The following is a 14,549-nucleotide window of genomic DNA, read 5'->3' as shown; positions in this document are numbered from 1 at the left end:
ACCTCACTTCTTCAGATGCCTTGCAGAAGTGAGGTTCTTACCCACGAAAGCTTATGCTCCCAGTACTTCTGTTAGTCTCAAAGATGCCACAGGACCCTCTGCTTTTTACAGATTCAGACTAACACGGCTACCCCTCTGATCCCAAACGTTAGTTAATTCTGATATCTAGTTACCGCTGCATCTCACACATTTCTAGTGTGCCCATCATAGTATCTAGTCATATGCACTTGACCTTACATAGGACAATGGACTAAAACAGAGGAAGTTTCTAAACCAAATTATTTTTAAGCTGCAGCTTTAGAAAGTTTAAAAAGTAAATATTTGAAGTTTTCTAAAACCCATCTCATAAATCAGTTGAAGTTTGCACAAAGTATTTTCTTCTGATTTCAGGCCATTCATTTTATGTTTCAAGTGATAACTTTTTCCTGTACAAGTTAATGAGGAAAAAAACACTTTCAAACAGCATACTAGTTTTGCAGTTTAATTAGTTTCTGGAGATCCATAACCTTAGCATAAACATGCTGGATGTCAAAGGAGAGTTGGTACTTGAAGGAAAAGCCAGCTATTATCCTATCCAGACCATCTGTAAAGTTTGTTTTTATTGACTTAACGGGCTGCCATGTGTATTTAAGGACTGGGCAGACACCTGAATCTGGACATAGCTGACAGGCCTGGATGTATCCTTGGCCAGGGCCTACAGAGCAGAGCCACTGCGAACTGTTCCCCTTGTTCATCCCCAGAAGGAAGGTGCAGCCACTCCGTAAAAAATCTCATCGGCTTGTAATGAAAGTCTTCTGGGCTCTGCTTCCCGGTGAGCGCGTCCCCTCCCACGCCTCCTCACCACACTGCGGCCCGATCCCCCCGAGCGGCGCAGGCAGGCCGGGTCGCAGCGAGGGGAAGAGACCCGAGCAGCAGGACACAGGGAGCCGCTTTCCGGGAGCCCCACGCTCCGAGGGACGGCGCAGGCGGCGTAACAGGAACTAGGCACCGCATCTCGGGGACTAGCAAACAAGCCGCCGGCGGCTCCCCCAAACAGCGCGGTGAGGGCGGATGGGGGAGCTGCCTGCCGCCCCCCGCGGGAAGCAGGAAGCCCCTCCCGGGCGCGAGCAGCGGCACGGGCAGGCCCCTATACTCCTGGGCCACAGGACAGGCCCGAGGGAAAGCCGGGGTTCCTCCCTGCACCGCGCTTGGCGAAACCGCGACAGAGCCTCGGGCCACAGCTCCCTTCCGCCACCGCAACTTACCCGCCATTTGGGAGCAGCGGCAGCAGCCAAGTCACCCGGACACAGACCGAATCAACCCGCGCGCCCACACACCGGACGTGAGAGCATAGCCACGCGCTTCCGCTCGCCGACAGCAACGGTGCGCAAAGGGGGAAGGGAACTGGCAGCTATAGATAGTGCGCATGCGCTATACGCTCCAACATACGAACTCTCCCTATTATTGGGGACGCTGTGTTTTTACAGAGTCAGTGACTCATTTGCATAACCCCGCCTCCTTCTAGTCTCCACCTTCCACCCCGATTCAATTCCTCCAGCTCCCTGCCAGTCCAGGGCTTGCTGTCTAATCCCTGTGGCTCGGCCTGCTCCCAACTCCTGGCTCTTTTGGTCCCTGTGACTTCAGCCTCCTGCTCTCATCCTGAGCATCTTCAGCTCCCTGCTAGGGGACGTGCATGTACAGTCGGGTTGTCAACGGTCTAATCCCACAAACCCAAACACCCCTGTTCCACCTCTTCCCTGAGGCCATGCCCCTGCACCACCCTCTTTCTGAGGCCCTGCCTCCATTTACCCCATCCTTCCTCTCTCTCTAGCTTGCTCTCCCCCATCCTCACTGGGCTGGGGCAGGGGGTTGGAGTGTGGGAGGGGGTGCAGGCTCTGGGCTGGGATGTAGGAGGCGGTGTAGGCTCTGGGAGAGAGTTTGGGTACAGGAGAGGCTCTGGGCTGGGGCCAAGGGGTTTGTATTGCGGGAGGGGGTGTGGGAAGGGACTCAGGACTGGGGTAGTGGGTTGGGGTGCAGGAGGGGCTTGGGTGTGGGCTCTGGGAAGGAGTTTGGGCATGGGAGGAGGCTCAAGGCTGGGGTAAGGGGTAGGGGTTTGGGAAGGGGTGAGGAGTGCAGGCTCTGGCCAGTCAGTGTTTACCTCGGGCAGCTCCTGGAAGCAACCAGTGTGTCTGGCTTCTAGTGTCAGGGGCGGTCAGGTGGCTCTTCGCACTGCCCTTGCCTGCAGGCACCACCCCTGCAGCTCCCATTAGCTGCAGTTCCTGGCCAATGGGAGTTGCAGAGTCGGCACTCGAGATGGGGGCAGCACGCAGAGATCCCTGGCCACCCCAGTGCCTAGGAGCCAGAGAGACGTGCCGGTCACTTCTGGGAGCCACGCGGAGCCAGGGCAGGTGGGGAGTCTGCCTTAGACCCGCCGCGCCGCTGACTGGACTTTTAGCGGCCTATTAAAATCTCCTGGGTTTCAGTAGCCACCAGGAGATTGATTCCAATTCCAGGAAACTTCTGGCCAATTTGGGAGAGTTGGCAACCCTAATGTACAGTGAGTGCTCAGTCCTGTACAGCCCTGGTTTTGGCTGGAGATGCTGTAGTACAAATATGGTGTCTAGCTGATTCTGCCTCTTTGTGCCTATCATTCCCTCAGGCTGTCTCCATACTTACACCAACATCCTAGTGTGTTTTCTTCCTCTCTCCCTGGCCTTCTCCAAACATGGTTCTCTCAATTCCCATCCTCTCCACCCTATCCCCTCTGATTTGGAACCTCTTTTTGATGCTCTTTGTTTTCTCCTTTCCTCTTTCTTGTTGTGGATGCCAGACTCCCCTTCCAATACCTTCTATTCCTAACAGTTTCACATCCTTCCACTAAGGCTACTTTTCTAGGCTGCTGATTCACTATCTTCTGTTCCCATTCTGTCACTGCTGAGACATTCATGAAATATATTACCTCCATGTCAATAAATATATATTTTAAAAGTGATGGCACATTTTTGCTATTATTTAATATTTCTATATTCAAAACCTGCATATTCTGGTGAAAAAAATTATTTAACAGATATGCCATGGTCACAGTGTTAGCTACACCTCTGCCCCATTCCTGGTCTTTGAATGGACCCCCTCAGATATTAGATCTCATGCCTTTACCTATCCAGGGGTGGAATTGCTTAGTTTTCCTACTCCTACACTGGATCCTGGGCTACACAGTGTCCTGTACATCAAGTCTTCAGATGGAACAGACATCTCTTATATGTGTTTCCACCAATTCTTACCTGACTGAGTTGGGGCACCTGCAGTCTTCGTTTCAGGAGTCTGTGACCACTGGTACACATTGATCAGACAAGTCTTCTTAAAATTAAAGTATTGTTTATTTTAGCAAAAGGAATAGAGCTTTTAGGGGAAGAAAAAGGATTTTAATATAAAAAAGTATACACACATCTATTCTTAACTAAAATCTTATCACCTTCTGATGGTAACCTAGTCAGGCCTAACTTCTTCAGGCACCCTCAGCGGGGTGTTGTGTGTCTCAGTAAGGTTTCTCTGAACAACTTCCCCTCTCCTCAGAGATGGTCTTGTCTCATACTGCCAGAGTTCTTCTGTGTTCATGGCCCTGTCCTGGCTAAAACCAGTTTTGTAGGTTGGCTGGAAAGGAGGCAAAACCCAAGCTAACAGTTTTTCAAATAGTGACCCTATAGGTGCATGTCCCTGAGCTTCAGATTGGAGATTTTTGGTAGCAGTAACTGTTTGGCCTGCACATGAACTCTCCCCATCTCACGCTGTGATCTGTTGCTAAATAGCGTTGTGCAGGAAAACCATCCTCAGTTCCTTCTCAACTACCCTTGGTCTGAAACAGAGCCTTAGCAGAGCCCATTGATAGAGATTCTTCTTAGTGTTTTGCTTCTTAATAATTTTTTCCTTAGTAGTAATACGGCTTCAGTTAGTTAATGTTAGTGTTAATAATTTCTTCTTTTTTTATTTCATTCATATATATTATTACTTTGCTTGTAGAATAGTATAAATTAGATTTCCCTAGTTCTTCCCATTCAGAAAGCCCTAAAAAGGGTATGCCCAGCTCCCCACAAGTTTAAACATTGCCTCTTCTGTTGGGAAGTCATTCCAGTGAGCAACGGCCATTCCTGCTGCATTCGCTGCCTCGGAGAATGTCTCGCTGTCTCAAACTAAAGGCAAGAACCAGAAAGAGTCATGAGCTGAAATTAAGACTACTCATGATGGAAACTCACTCTGACCAGCCTCTGACCCCAGAGCCCGGGACCCCCCTTTTGATAGCAGTCACCACTGAGACCAATCCCATTAACATCCTCCAATCAACACTCTCCAGTGACTTCAAAGAGGAAATCCTTACACTCTTCTCAGAAAGTCTCAAAGAAGCGGACCACAAGTTCCCCGAGCAGGGAATCGGCCAAGAGAAAGAGGTCTTAGGCACAGTCGATAACTTCAGTACCAACTGACACACGATTAGGTACTTATGAGGCTGCAGGATTCTCCGGTACCAATATCACTGGTATGCCCAAAGATGCTAAGAGGGCAGGCTCAGGCAGAATAGTACCATCGGGGAAAGGAGCAGCAAAGAAAGACCCAGCTCCTCTAAAACAGCACCAATGGAGGCTCATAGACAATCAGTACCGAGTACACCAGCACCGTAAAAGACTATAACGATGCCTGCTGGCCATTCCTCGGAGTGCAGAGGGCCTCCAGTACAGATGGCTATGTCCACTTCAATGGCACCTTCTCCTATGACCTCAGTGGTATTGATGGCTATTCCAGTACCGCAGGAATTTCAGTTCCCCAAAGACTTGATGGTCTTAGAGATGACTGAATCACCATTACCAGGCAACGACATAACTGAAGTACGGAATACACCCAGGTCTCTGGATTTACATGCTACCAGGACAGTCTATTCCACCATCCATGACTGCTGCACCCTGGTCAAACAACAACAATGATGGGGATGATTTATATTAATTGTCAATCCAGAGCTCTCCATTGCAACACCAGGGAGCTAGTCAGGTGGAAACTCATGTTCCTTCAATCTACTGCCAGAGCAGAAGAGACAGTTGGTATGGACACCCTTGGGTGCTCCTGCCCATGTCATTTCCACAACCTCAATGGCCACATTGGGACCCCTGGTGCCATATAGACAACAATTTTCAAGAACCTCTAGCATCACCCAGAGAGATAGAGAAAGATGATCTATCTCATTCTCAGTAGCCAGACCTCCTGATGCTTAAGAGTAGATCTTTGAGGAACAGAAGGAGAGACTAGACAAGGAAGCCACTCTGGTGACCAACATTTCCTCATCATCTCCTGCCAAGGCAGCCATGCCTCCCCCACCAACAAAAGCAGGCGACTTCAAGCAGTTTCAAGACCTCTTTAAGAGGGCAGTGGATTCCCTTCAAATCCCACTTAAGAAGTCAAAGAGTCACAGCAGAAACTATTTGACATCCTGCAGACGTTGTCATCAGCCATAATTACACTCCACATAAACGAGGCGTTGCTTGATCCAGTGAAAACTATATGGCAGACACCGGCCAAATACCCCTGATGTGCAAAAGAACAGACAGGAAATATTATGTGCCCTTTAAAGACATGGACTTTTTGTTTTCTCACCCATCCACAAATTCACTGGTTGTTGACGCTGTTAAGGAACATAACAGACAGCACTATGCTAAAATGACACCATATGACAAGGACTGGAAATGACTGGATTTACTTGGACGTAATTCATATTCTTCAGCAACCCTACAATTTAGGGTTGCTAACTATCAAGCCCTCATGGCAAAATATAACCACATCAATTATTCCAATTTAAATGCCTTTATTGAACATCTCCCATTGGATCAGAAAGAGTATAGATAGACCTGTTTGCCACAGCTAAGAACAAGAAATTCCCTCAATTCTGCTCCAGAGCAGGCTTGGGTCACCAGTCTCTCAGGGATGCTTTTCTCCTCAGATGGAACAGACATCTCTTATATGTGTTTCTACCAATTCCACTACTTTCCAAAGTGATACTCAAGATAAAGAAAGAATAGGCCAGTGTTATTCTTATCGTTCCAACGTGGCCAAGAAAAACATGGTTTCCATACCTTTTTCAGACGGCGGTGTGTCTGCCAATCACTCTCCATCCTGTTCCTTATTTTCTTTCTCAAGAAGCGGGTCAGATCAATCACCCAAATCTGCAAGTTCTCTGTATCAAAGCGTGGCTCCTTGATGGTTCCAAAGGTTAGAAATGAACTGTTCTGAGGATGTGAAGGAAATACTGTTACATAGCAGAAAAATAATTACTCACCACAGATACATTCAAAAATGGAAGAGATTCCAACTCTGTTGTGATGCATGACATGTTATTTCTACATCCTTTCCTTTACCAGTTGAGCTAGACTACATCCTAGAATTAATGTGAGGGAAAAAATGTAATATGTCTACATCAGGGGCAGGCAAACTTTTTGGCCTGAGGGCCACATCGGGTTTCCAAAATTGTATGGAGGGCCTCCCCGAACAGCCAGGCGTGGCCCAGCCCCCTTCCCCTATCCGACCCCCCCACTTCTCACCCCCTGGCAGCCCCCCCCTGACGCCTGCCCCCCCCCCCCCCGCTCCCTGTCCCCTGACCACCCCTGGAACTCCTGCCCCTGACTGCCCCCCGCTGCCCCATCCAACCCCCCCCTCCTTCCTGACTGCCCCCCCGGTACCCCTGCCCCCATTCAACCCCACTGTTCCCCGCCCTCTGACCGCCCCGACCCCTATCCACACCCCTGCCCCCTGACCACCACCCCAAACTCCCCTGCCCTCTATCCAACCCCCCCTCCTCCCTGGCCCCTTACCACGCTGCTTGGAGCACCAGTGGCTGGCGGCGCTACAGCCGCGCCACCCAGAGCACCAGGACAGGCAGCCGTGCTGCCTGGCTGGAGCCAGCCACGCCACCGCGCAGCACAGAGCACCAGGTCAGGCCCCAGCTCTGCAGCTCCACTGCCCCAGGAGCTCACAGCCTCGCACCTCAGAGTATTGCGCTGGCGGTACAGTGATCTGAAGCTGCGGGGGAGGGGGAACAGCAGCGGAGGGGCTGGGGGCTAGCCTCTCGAGCCAGGAGCTCAGGGGCCAGGCAGGAGGGTCCCGCGGGCCGGATGTGGCCCATGAGCTGTAGTTTGCCCACCTCTGGCCTACATCTTTTTAATCTAAAACTATTATGCATTAATAATAATTGTATGGTTATAGCATGGCATCCCTACAGGGTGTAGTTTAGGTTGTTTGGGTGCCATACCTGGGTATTTCCATACCTGCGCATTTGGATTTCTTTTAAATTTATCAATTAATCACCCAATGGGATGGATTAGACAATGTGGCCATTAGATCTTCACTGGGCCTTACAGCTCTGGAGCCCTCACCCAGGCTTCCAATATCTTGAAATATATCCTGACTACTAACTAAAGATACAAGGCCTGATTCTCCTCTCGTACTGCTTTTACACCAGGGAAGCTCCACTGACATCTGTAGAGCTACTTCTGATTTAAAGTGGTGTAAGTGAGAGCAGAATCAGGCCCACAAAATCATACTGTCACAAGCTTTTTAAAGACCTGTGACAGCAGATGTAGATGAGGAAAAAATGCCTTTCCCCTATAGCTGAACAGGCATTTTTCCTTAGAAAAATAAAACAAATTTGGAGTTTGTAAGCCAAGTCATTTTAAAGATAGGAACCACACACACAAAAATTAGAAAAATGTTTATAAGCTGAAGAACAGGATTTTTTTTTTTGAAACAGCATACCTTTAAGAGCATTCCCCAGAATGTTTTCAGTCTTCCCAGAAAAGCTCTATCCTGCCATGACATAAGGTATGTGAAATTTCAGAGGGATTATTAATTTCTTTTTGATAAACTGAAAGGGCATGGAAGTTGAAATTTTGGCTTACCATAGGTTGCTAATTTCCATATTAAATATATAGAGACTACCACAACTCCATAAGATTGTATATCTCAAATCCATGTGAACTCCCCTTTTTTCCATGCTAATAGTAAATGAAGAGCTAGATTGGTTTGTTAAATGAGGTATTTTGTGATCTGTGTGCTAATGAACAAATTATCAAGAAGTCCTATTGGACTTCAAAGGCCTTGTACCCACCTACACCAGTAGAAAATTTGGCACTATATTTGTGCAATTGATTGGGTAAAGAAGCATACATTGTCTGTGTCTGGAATGGGGGGCATTGCAACTCACATCATGAGGTTGCTATAGTGTGGTCCCAAGTCCACACAGGGAGGTGAATGTAGCAACTTCAAGTGGAATGGTGGATATCAGACAGCATTGTTTGTGGACTAGTTATCATAGGTGGGACTGATATAACTCCAAAATGAATCCTTTGTGAAGGTGACTGTTAAAAAATATAACACTTTCCAATCTCAACACCATCACAGGACCTAACCAGATCAGCTACAACATCACCGGCTCATTCACCTGCACGTCCACCAATGTTATATATGCCATCATGTGCCAGCAATGCCCCTCTGCTATGTACATTGGCCAAACTGGACAGTCACTATGCAAGAGGATAAATGGACACAAGTCAGATATCAGGAATGGCAATATACAAAAACCTGGAGGAGAACACTTCAACCTCCCTGGCCACACAATAGCAGATGTAAAGGTAGCCATTTTATAGCAAAAAAACTTCAGGACCAGACTCCGAAGAGAAACTGCTGAGCTCCAGTTCATTTGCAAATTTGACACCATCAGATCAGGATTAAACAAAGACTGTGAATGGCTATCCAAGTACAGAAGCAGTTTCTCCTCCCTTGGTGTTCACACCTCAACTGCTAGCAGAGCACCTCACCCTCTCTGATTGAACTAACTACGTTATCTCCATACTGATTTATACCTGCCTCTGGAAATTTCCATTACTTGCGTCTGATGAAGTGGGCATTCACCACAAAAGCTTATGCTTCAATACTTCTGTTAGTCTTAAAAGTGCCACAGGACCCTCTGTTGCTTTTTACAGATTCAGACTAACACGGCTATCCCTCTGTCATAAGGTGTAAGGCAGTACAGAGTCAGACCCCTAGAGCAGTTCTCAATCTGGGAGTCATGAACAGATGTCAGGAGGTCAAGACTACTCTAACCTTTCTACATTGGTAAAAACAGAGGGGCATCCTGGAGTGGTCACTTTTGGAAAAGGGGGTTGCGAATGTAAAGGCTGAGAACCACTGATCCAGACCTCTGGCAGGTGGGAGAGGAGTCACACAAAGATTTTGAGGTGGTGCACTAGTGGGCAAGAGCCATACCAAGGTCCTTGTAGCAAAGGCTGGCACCCTCCCCTCCCCGGACCGCCAGCATCTGGCCTAGGTCAGGTTCCTCACAGCCCTGTCTGGCAGGCGCCAGGCGGTCACAACCCCAGGGCTAGGCACTCCTGCCTCGCTCGAGACCGGTGTCCTCCTCTGGGAGGTGCCTCACTCCCGCAACCCTCCATCCTTGGGGACCGCTTAGTGGGGCCACAAGCTTCAGGCGCCCTCACTCCCCCGCCCGCTGCCTGGCCAGCCGCCGGCGGGGCCCAGCACCAGGGTCCCCGCCCCCGCCTGCCGGCGCAAGGTGCCGGCAGGGGGGGCTCATTAGCATAGGGCCGGGCTGCGGCGGCGCGGCTGGCTGGTGGTAGCGCTGGGCTGGCAGCTCCTCCTCCCCCTCCCCGCGCTCAGCATGGCGGTCAAGGTGACTCTGCTCCTCCGTCGCTTGTTGCATAAGGAGCCGGGTGTTGCGGGCGGCCAGTGTGGGGCCGGCGGGGGATTTGCGGCGGCGGCTGCTGCTCTGTGGGCCTGATACCCGGCAGCGGCCCCCAGAGAGCAAGGGGTCGGGGGAGCAACCCTGTGGAAGGGGGCGATGGGGTGTGAGGGAGATGGGAGGGGGAAGAGAGCGCCCCCCACCCCGGGACAAGGAGTGTGTGGGAGGGGGGAGAGCGCCCCTAGGGGGCAGGGGCGAGTAGTGGGAAGGAAGGGAGCAGCTTTGGGGGGAAGGGTCCTGTGGTGGGGGATGGGAGGGAGCAGCTCTGGATGGAAAGGTCCTGTGGTGGCGGCAGGGAGCAGCTTTGGGGTAAGGGTCGGTTGTGGGCAGTGTGGGGGTGAGAGCAGCTCTGGGGGTATTGCGGGTGAATAGAGTAGCTCTCTGGGGAGTTTTAAGAACAATGCATTTCACTTGGAAAAATATTGATGATTTTTGTTGGGTATGTTTGTTGTTCTGTTGCACATAGTAAAGCCAAAGGTGTAAAATGTGTTTGTTTAGTGAGTTTTTAGCCTACAGGTATAGTCTGGATGCTGGTGCATGTGCTTGAACTTTTCAGCGTCCCAAGGTCTTCCCAGTGGTTTGTCTGAACTAGAGTGTGGTCATGTTTTAATTCAAGTGAACTAAGACAATTATAAATGCAAGTGGAGACACTTCACAAGTGTTAAGTATCAGAGAGGTAGCCGGGTTAGTCTGAATCTGTAAAAAGCAACAGAGGGTCCTGTGGCACCTTTAAGACTAACCGAAGTATTGGAGCATAAGCTTTCGTGGGTGAATGCCCACTTCATCAGATGCAAGACTTAAGTGTTACTGCAATTCCTTCTGATAAGGGCAATTTCTACCATTTGGGGCAGTGGAGATACTGTTGCTCCTGACATTTGAGTCTGTTTCACTGTCTCCCTTGTTCTCAGACAACAGTTACTGAGTTTGACAGCTATCACTTCTCCCTGAATTGTTTTAAAGTTAAGCAATGAAAACTTAGATTTTAATGTTTGGGATTCTGTTTATCAGTTAGATAAGAGACCTGACATTTATTACCCTTATCAGCATAGATTGCATGAGGATTCCCTACACTACAAGTCAATTACCTAGCTAGTAAAGCATTAACTTTCTTTTCTTGACTTTACAGGTGCAAACAACCAAAAGAGCGGATCCCAATGAGCTACGGAACATATTTTTGCAGGTAAACTGATTTATTTGATTGACAGTTATTTCTTTAAGGGTATGTCTTCTCTACCAATGTTAAAGCGCTGCCACGGAAGCGTTTTAACGTGATTGTGTAGTCGCGGCACCAGCCCAGCGCTGTAAAAAACCACCCCCATGAGGGGAGTAGCTACCAGCTCTTGGAGTGCGGCTCCCCAGCGCTGGTACACTGTCTACACTGCCACTACAGTGCTGAAACGTGCATCGCTCAGGGGGGTATTTTTTCTCATCCCTGTGTGAGAAAGTTTCAGAGCTGTAAAGTAGCAATGTAGACAAGGCCTAACCCTTGATATGCTAGAGAGGGGTGGTTGCCATGGGGAGTGGTTACTATGGCAGGGCAATTGCTACGGGGGAATGGTTGGTATGTCAAAGTATGTGACACACATTTTGTCACACTCAGATCTTTAAAGTTCACATTATTTATATTGTATGTCAAAAGACCCTTTTAGGTTTGAGTGGCATTAAGGTAAACTGATACTGAAACAAGTTAGGTCTTAATACTTCTTTCCTTCAAATATTTTTGAAATAGTTACAACATTTCCTCTATAGCACAAAAACAAAACCCCAAACCCTAAGCTGCATTATTTTTTAAGTTATACTTTTCAAGATAATAAAAAAGCTCTACTTTGAAAGTGGTTTTATACTGTAGATTTTACTTTAAGGATTTTTCTGATTCTCTTATAAAAAGGTTGGACTATAGTTAAGAGTCGTAAAAAAAATCTATAGTGTGTGTGTGTGTGTGTACACTGGTCTATTTACATCATGTCACTTTCTTAGTATAGGGTTCCCAAATTGGTATGTTTATATTGAATTACTGGAAGCTTTTTCTCCACTCCTCTCTGATTTCCCTCAAGCCGTCAGAAACATAATTCTAAAAGGAAAACACAAAATTATGAAAGTAAGATTTTGTAACAAGATTGATGTGATCAAATGTGGGGCAGTGTCTTTGGTCCTTGATTGTGTCTCTTAATATTTTAAATATCTTTCCATGTAAAAAGGATATTTCCCTTACAGTCAGAAATTCTCAAGTAAAACACTTTAGCTAGAATACAAGAAATGAAAGTAATTTTAAATGAAGGAGTTCCACTGGAAATAAGACTGTAATAACACAAGTCACTTTTATGTCTCCCTTGACATATGCCCTTTGATGCTGTATTAGCACATCTGGGAACTTGATAAGCAGCCAAGAGACCCTTTTGGCTGAGAGAACTAATTATATCTAACCATCACATTTTTTCATAGATGGTTAATTTGAATACAGGAGTGGGTGCTAAAAATTGTAATGTTATATTCAAATGATTGTCTAATTTTTTAATATCTGATATACCATGTAAAGTTTTTTTCTCCCGGCCCCCAGCATAAAAGCATAAACTGGAGGTGTAATAGTTAGTCTTAAAGAGTAAGATAGTTAAGTATTAATTTATTGAAGTGCAAATGAGTATCAGATATCTAAAAGATGTTTTATTGGCTTGTGGACTTCTGCTAGTTAAACAGACCGTCAAACAAACATTTTGCCAGTCATACACAAGACTTGAAACATGACTGGGTTGTTTTCTGACATTTGACGTATTTAACTTTTTGCATAATCTTATTCTGTTCAACTGGAATGTTCTGTATAATGCAGAGCATATGTGATTCTTGTCTTATGTTGTGTTTTGAAGTAGGAGTTTTTGTTGCTGAAATGAAGTAAATTATTTGAAGTCATGTATGTAGTATTTTTTATCCTTACAGTGATGCTAAATCTGTAAGTTCTCGATATGAAGTTAAATATTTTACTGGCAGGTAGGCAGTTTGTTTGTTTTTAAAAAGTCTTAATTCCACAAGTTCTACAACAGATATGCAGACCACTTTGTTTTGTGCACATGAGAAATGAAGATGTAATGGCCGCCATATTATTTTTCTTGCATATCTGAAACTTGCAATAAAAAATCTATAGGAACTTAAACATTTTAAATTGTTTAATATTTAGAGGTACATCAAATTAAGAAAAAGTTATGGGCATAGAAAGAGATCTTCTTGTGTTTCTTTTTGATAATTTGGCAAATTACACAAGTTTGAAATCCTGTTCATGCAATGTTGGTAGGTTATAAATAAACTTACCGTATTTATAATTTTGTTTATCACAACAGAAACCTACCAGACAAAAACAAATAGAACTTTGTTGAGAAATATTGTTAGTGTTACAACACATTTCATAGGTCAGATATGTTGTGCTCTTTGCTGAGAGTGCAAGTCTGTTCCATGTTGTTCAGCTAAAGGGCGTGCATTCCTGCCTAAATTTGGCTTCCCTTGAAAATAGACACAAGAACGATGTGGATCATGAAGAGGAATAGAGTTCATATGTTCACCTTGCACTGTGGTACAGGGTGTCCTTATCCTTCCTCCTGTTCACATGATACATTCTACTAAATGTTACCATCCAATTCACATTAATATATTAGTGTGTATGCTGTGCATATATTATCAGAATTTCTGAAACTTGGTGTAAGATTTTATTGTTTAAATTATTAAAGTGTTAGCAGTAAATCTTTTTATTTTTAGAGAGCAAAAGCTTAAAGGAACAAAACAAAGGAGAAGTTGAAATGGAGAGCAGGAGGGACACAGATCTCTTTAGGACAGTGTTTATCTAATTTCCTGGTGAACCTCCATTTTTTTTTCTTAGAGGAGATGCAGTTAAATGTGGAAAGTATCTGGTTGAATGAGTCCCTGTCGGTTGAACCCAAAATGGAACTGAATCAGCAAGAAGGAAAAAGGAACGTTACCCTTTTCTATTTATTTAAAACGCAGTACCATTTTTTTCCATTAAAAGTCCATTTTCTCAAATCCATTGCACCTGATTTAATGAGAATGATGAGAGGGATACCAGTGAATTTTTTCTTCTGTAAAAGATAAAATTTGGAGGGCTAGGGGAAATATTAGTTTAGGTTGAAAACCAATGTGATGACATCTAACTGTATGTTAAAAAGACAGACTGTGCTTAGCTTAGACATGTTATGTTGTGGTGATAGAAAACAAGATGTTCAAATTAATTAAATGCTCAGTTTTGAATTATCCTTTTTATGTGTGATAAGAATTCTCTTTTGCAAAGAAATAATTTGGAATTGAAGAATCAATTTTTAATTTTAGTATAAAGTTTAATGTGTAATAAAGTAAATTTATTTTAATTTTGGGGTAAATTAAATAACTTCTTAATAAAATATAGATAAATATAAGAGTGTATGTGTGTGTGTGTGTGTGTGTATATATATAATCTCTCTCTATCCGAGTTTAGTCAAACATTTTATTTTTTTCATGCTAAGAGATACTTGCCTTATAGGTTGCATCGCAGAAAGGTCACTTGGGGCCAGATACTATGAATTTATAAATACATGTCAAAAGTGAAAGGCTTACCTACTTTGTCACTCCTTATTATGTTGGCTTTTTTGCCAGCACCTTTTCTAAATACAGTATCATGACTTTCTCATATGGAGCTGAAAATAATCTGTCAGGTTTCATTCATTTGTATCAAAAATAAATTCCAAAACAGTTTCTTTATTGTAAAATAATTTTCACAGTGTAATAAAAATAGTTTGATTAGTTTGTT

At 45.4% G+C, this 14,549-nt stretch overlaps 2 protein-coding genes across 4 annotated transcripts in view; one reads left to right on the top strand and one right to left on the bottom strand.

Annotated features, from left to right (window-relative positions):
• The window catches only part of HAT1 (histone acetyltransferase 1), a gene marked incomplete in the record, with an annotated part of 48,127 nt that extends 46,748 nt beyond the window's left edge, over positions 1 to 1,379 (bottom strand). The window contains 1 exon segment of the mRNA XM_034785749.1: positions 1,245 to 1,379. Within this exon segment, the coding sequence (XP_034641640.1) occupies positions 1,245 to 1,251 (7 nt within the window).
• Positions 1,380 to 9,618: 8,239 nt separating this feature from the next.
• The window catches only part of SLC25A12 (solute carrier family 25 member 12), an 88,370-nt gene continuing 83,439 nt past the window's right edge, over positions 9,619 to 14,549 (top strand). For 2 of the 3 annotated variants that reach the window (XM_034785042.1, XM_034785044.1), the window contains exons 1-2: positions 10,152 to 10,205; positions 10,893 to 10,946. In XM_034785042.1, coding sequence (XP_034640933.1) covers positions 10,167 to 10,205; positions 10,893 to 10,946 — 93 coding nt within the window. In that variant the 5' untranslated portion in view covers positions 10,152 to 10,166. Of the gene's footprint in view, positions 9,698 to 10,151; positions 10,206 to 10,892; positions 10,947 to 14,549 lie in introns of those variants that run through there. The other variant, XM_034785043.1, reaches the window with a different exon arrangement.

Source organism: Trachemys scripta, chromosome 11, assembly GCF_013100865.1.
Source record: "Trachemys scripta elegans isolate TJP31775 chromosome 11, CAS_Tse_1.0, whole genome shotgun sequence".
NCBI classification, from domain to species: Eukaryota; Metazoa; Chordata; order Testudines; family Emydidae; genus Trachemys; species Trachemys scripta.
This window is presented reverse-complemented; position numbering and strand designations above follow the sequence as displayed.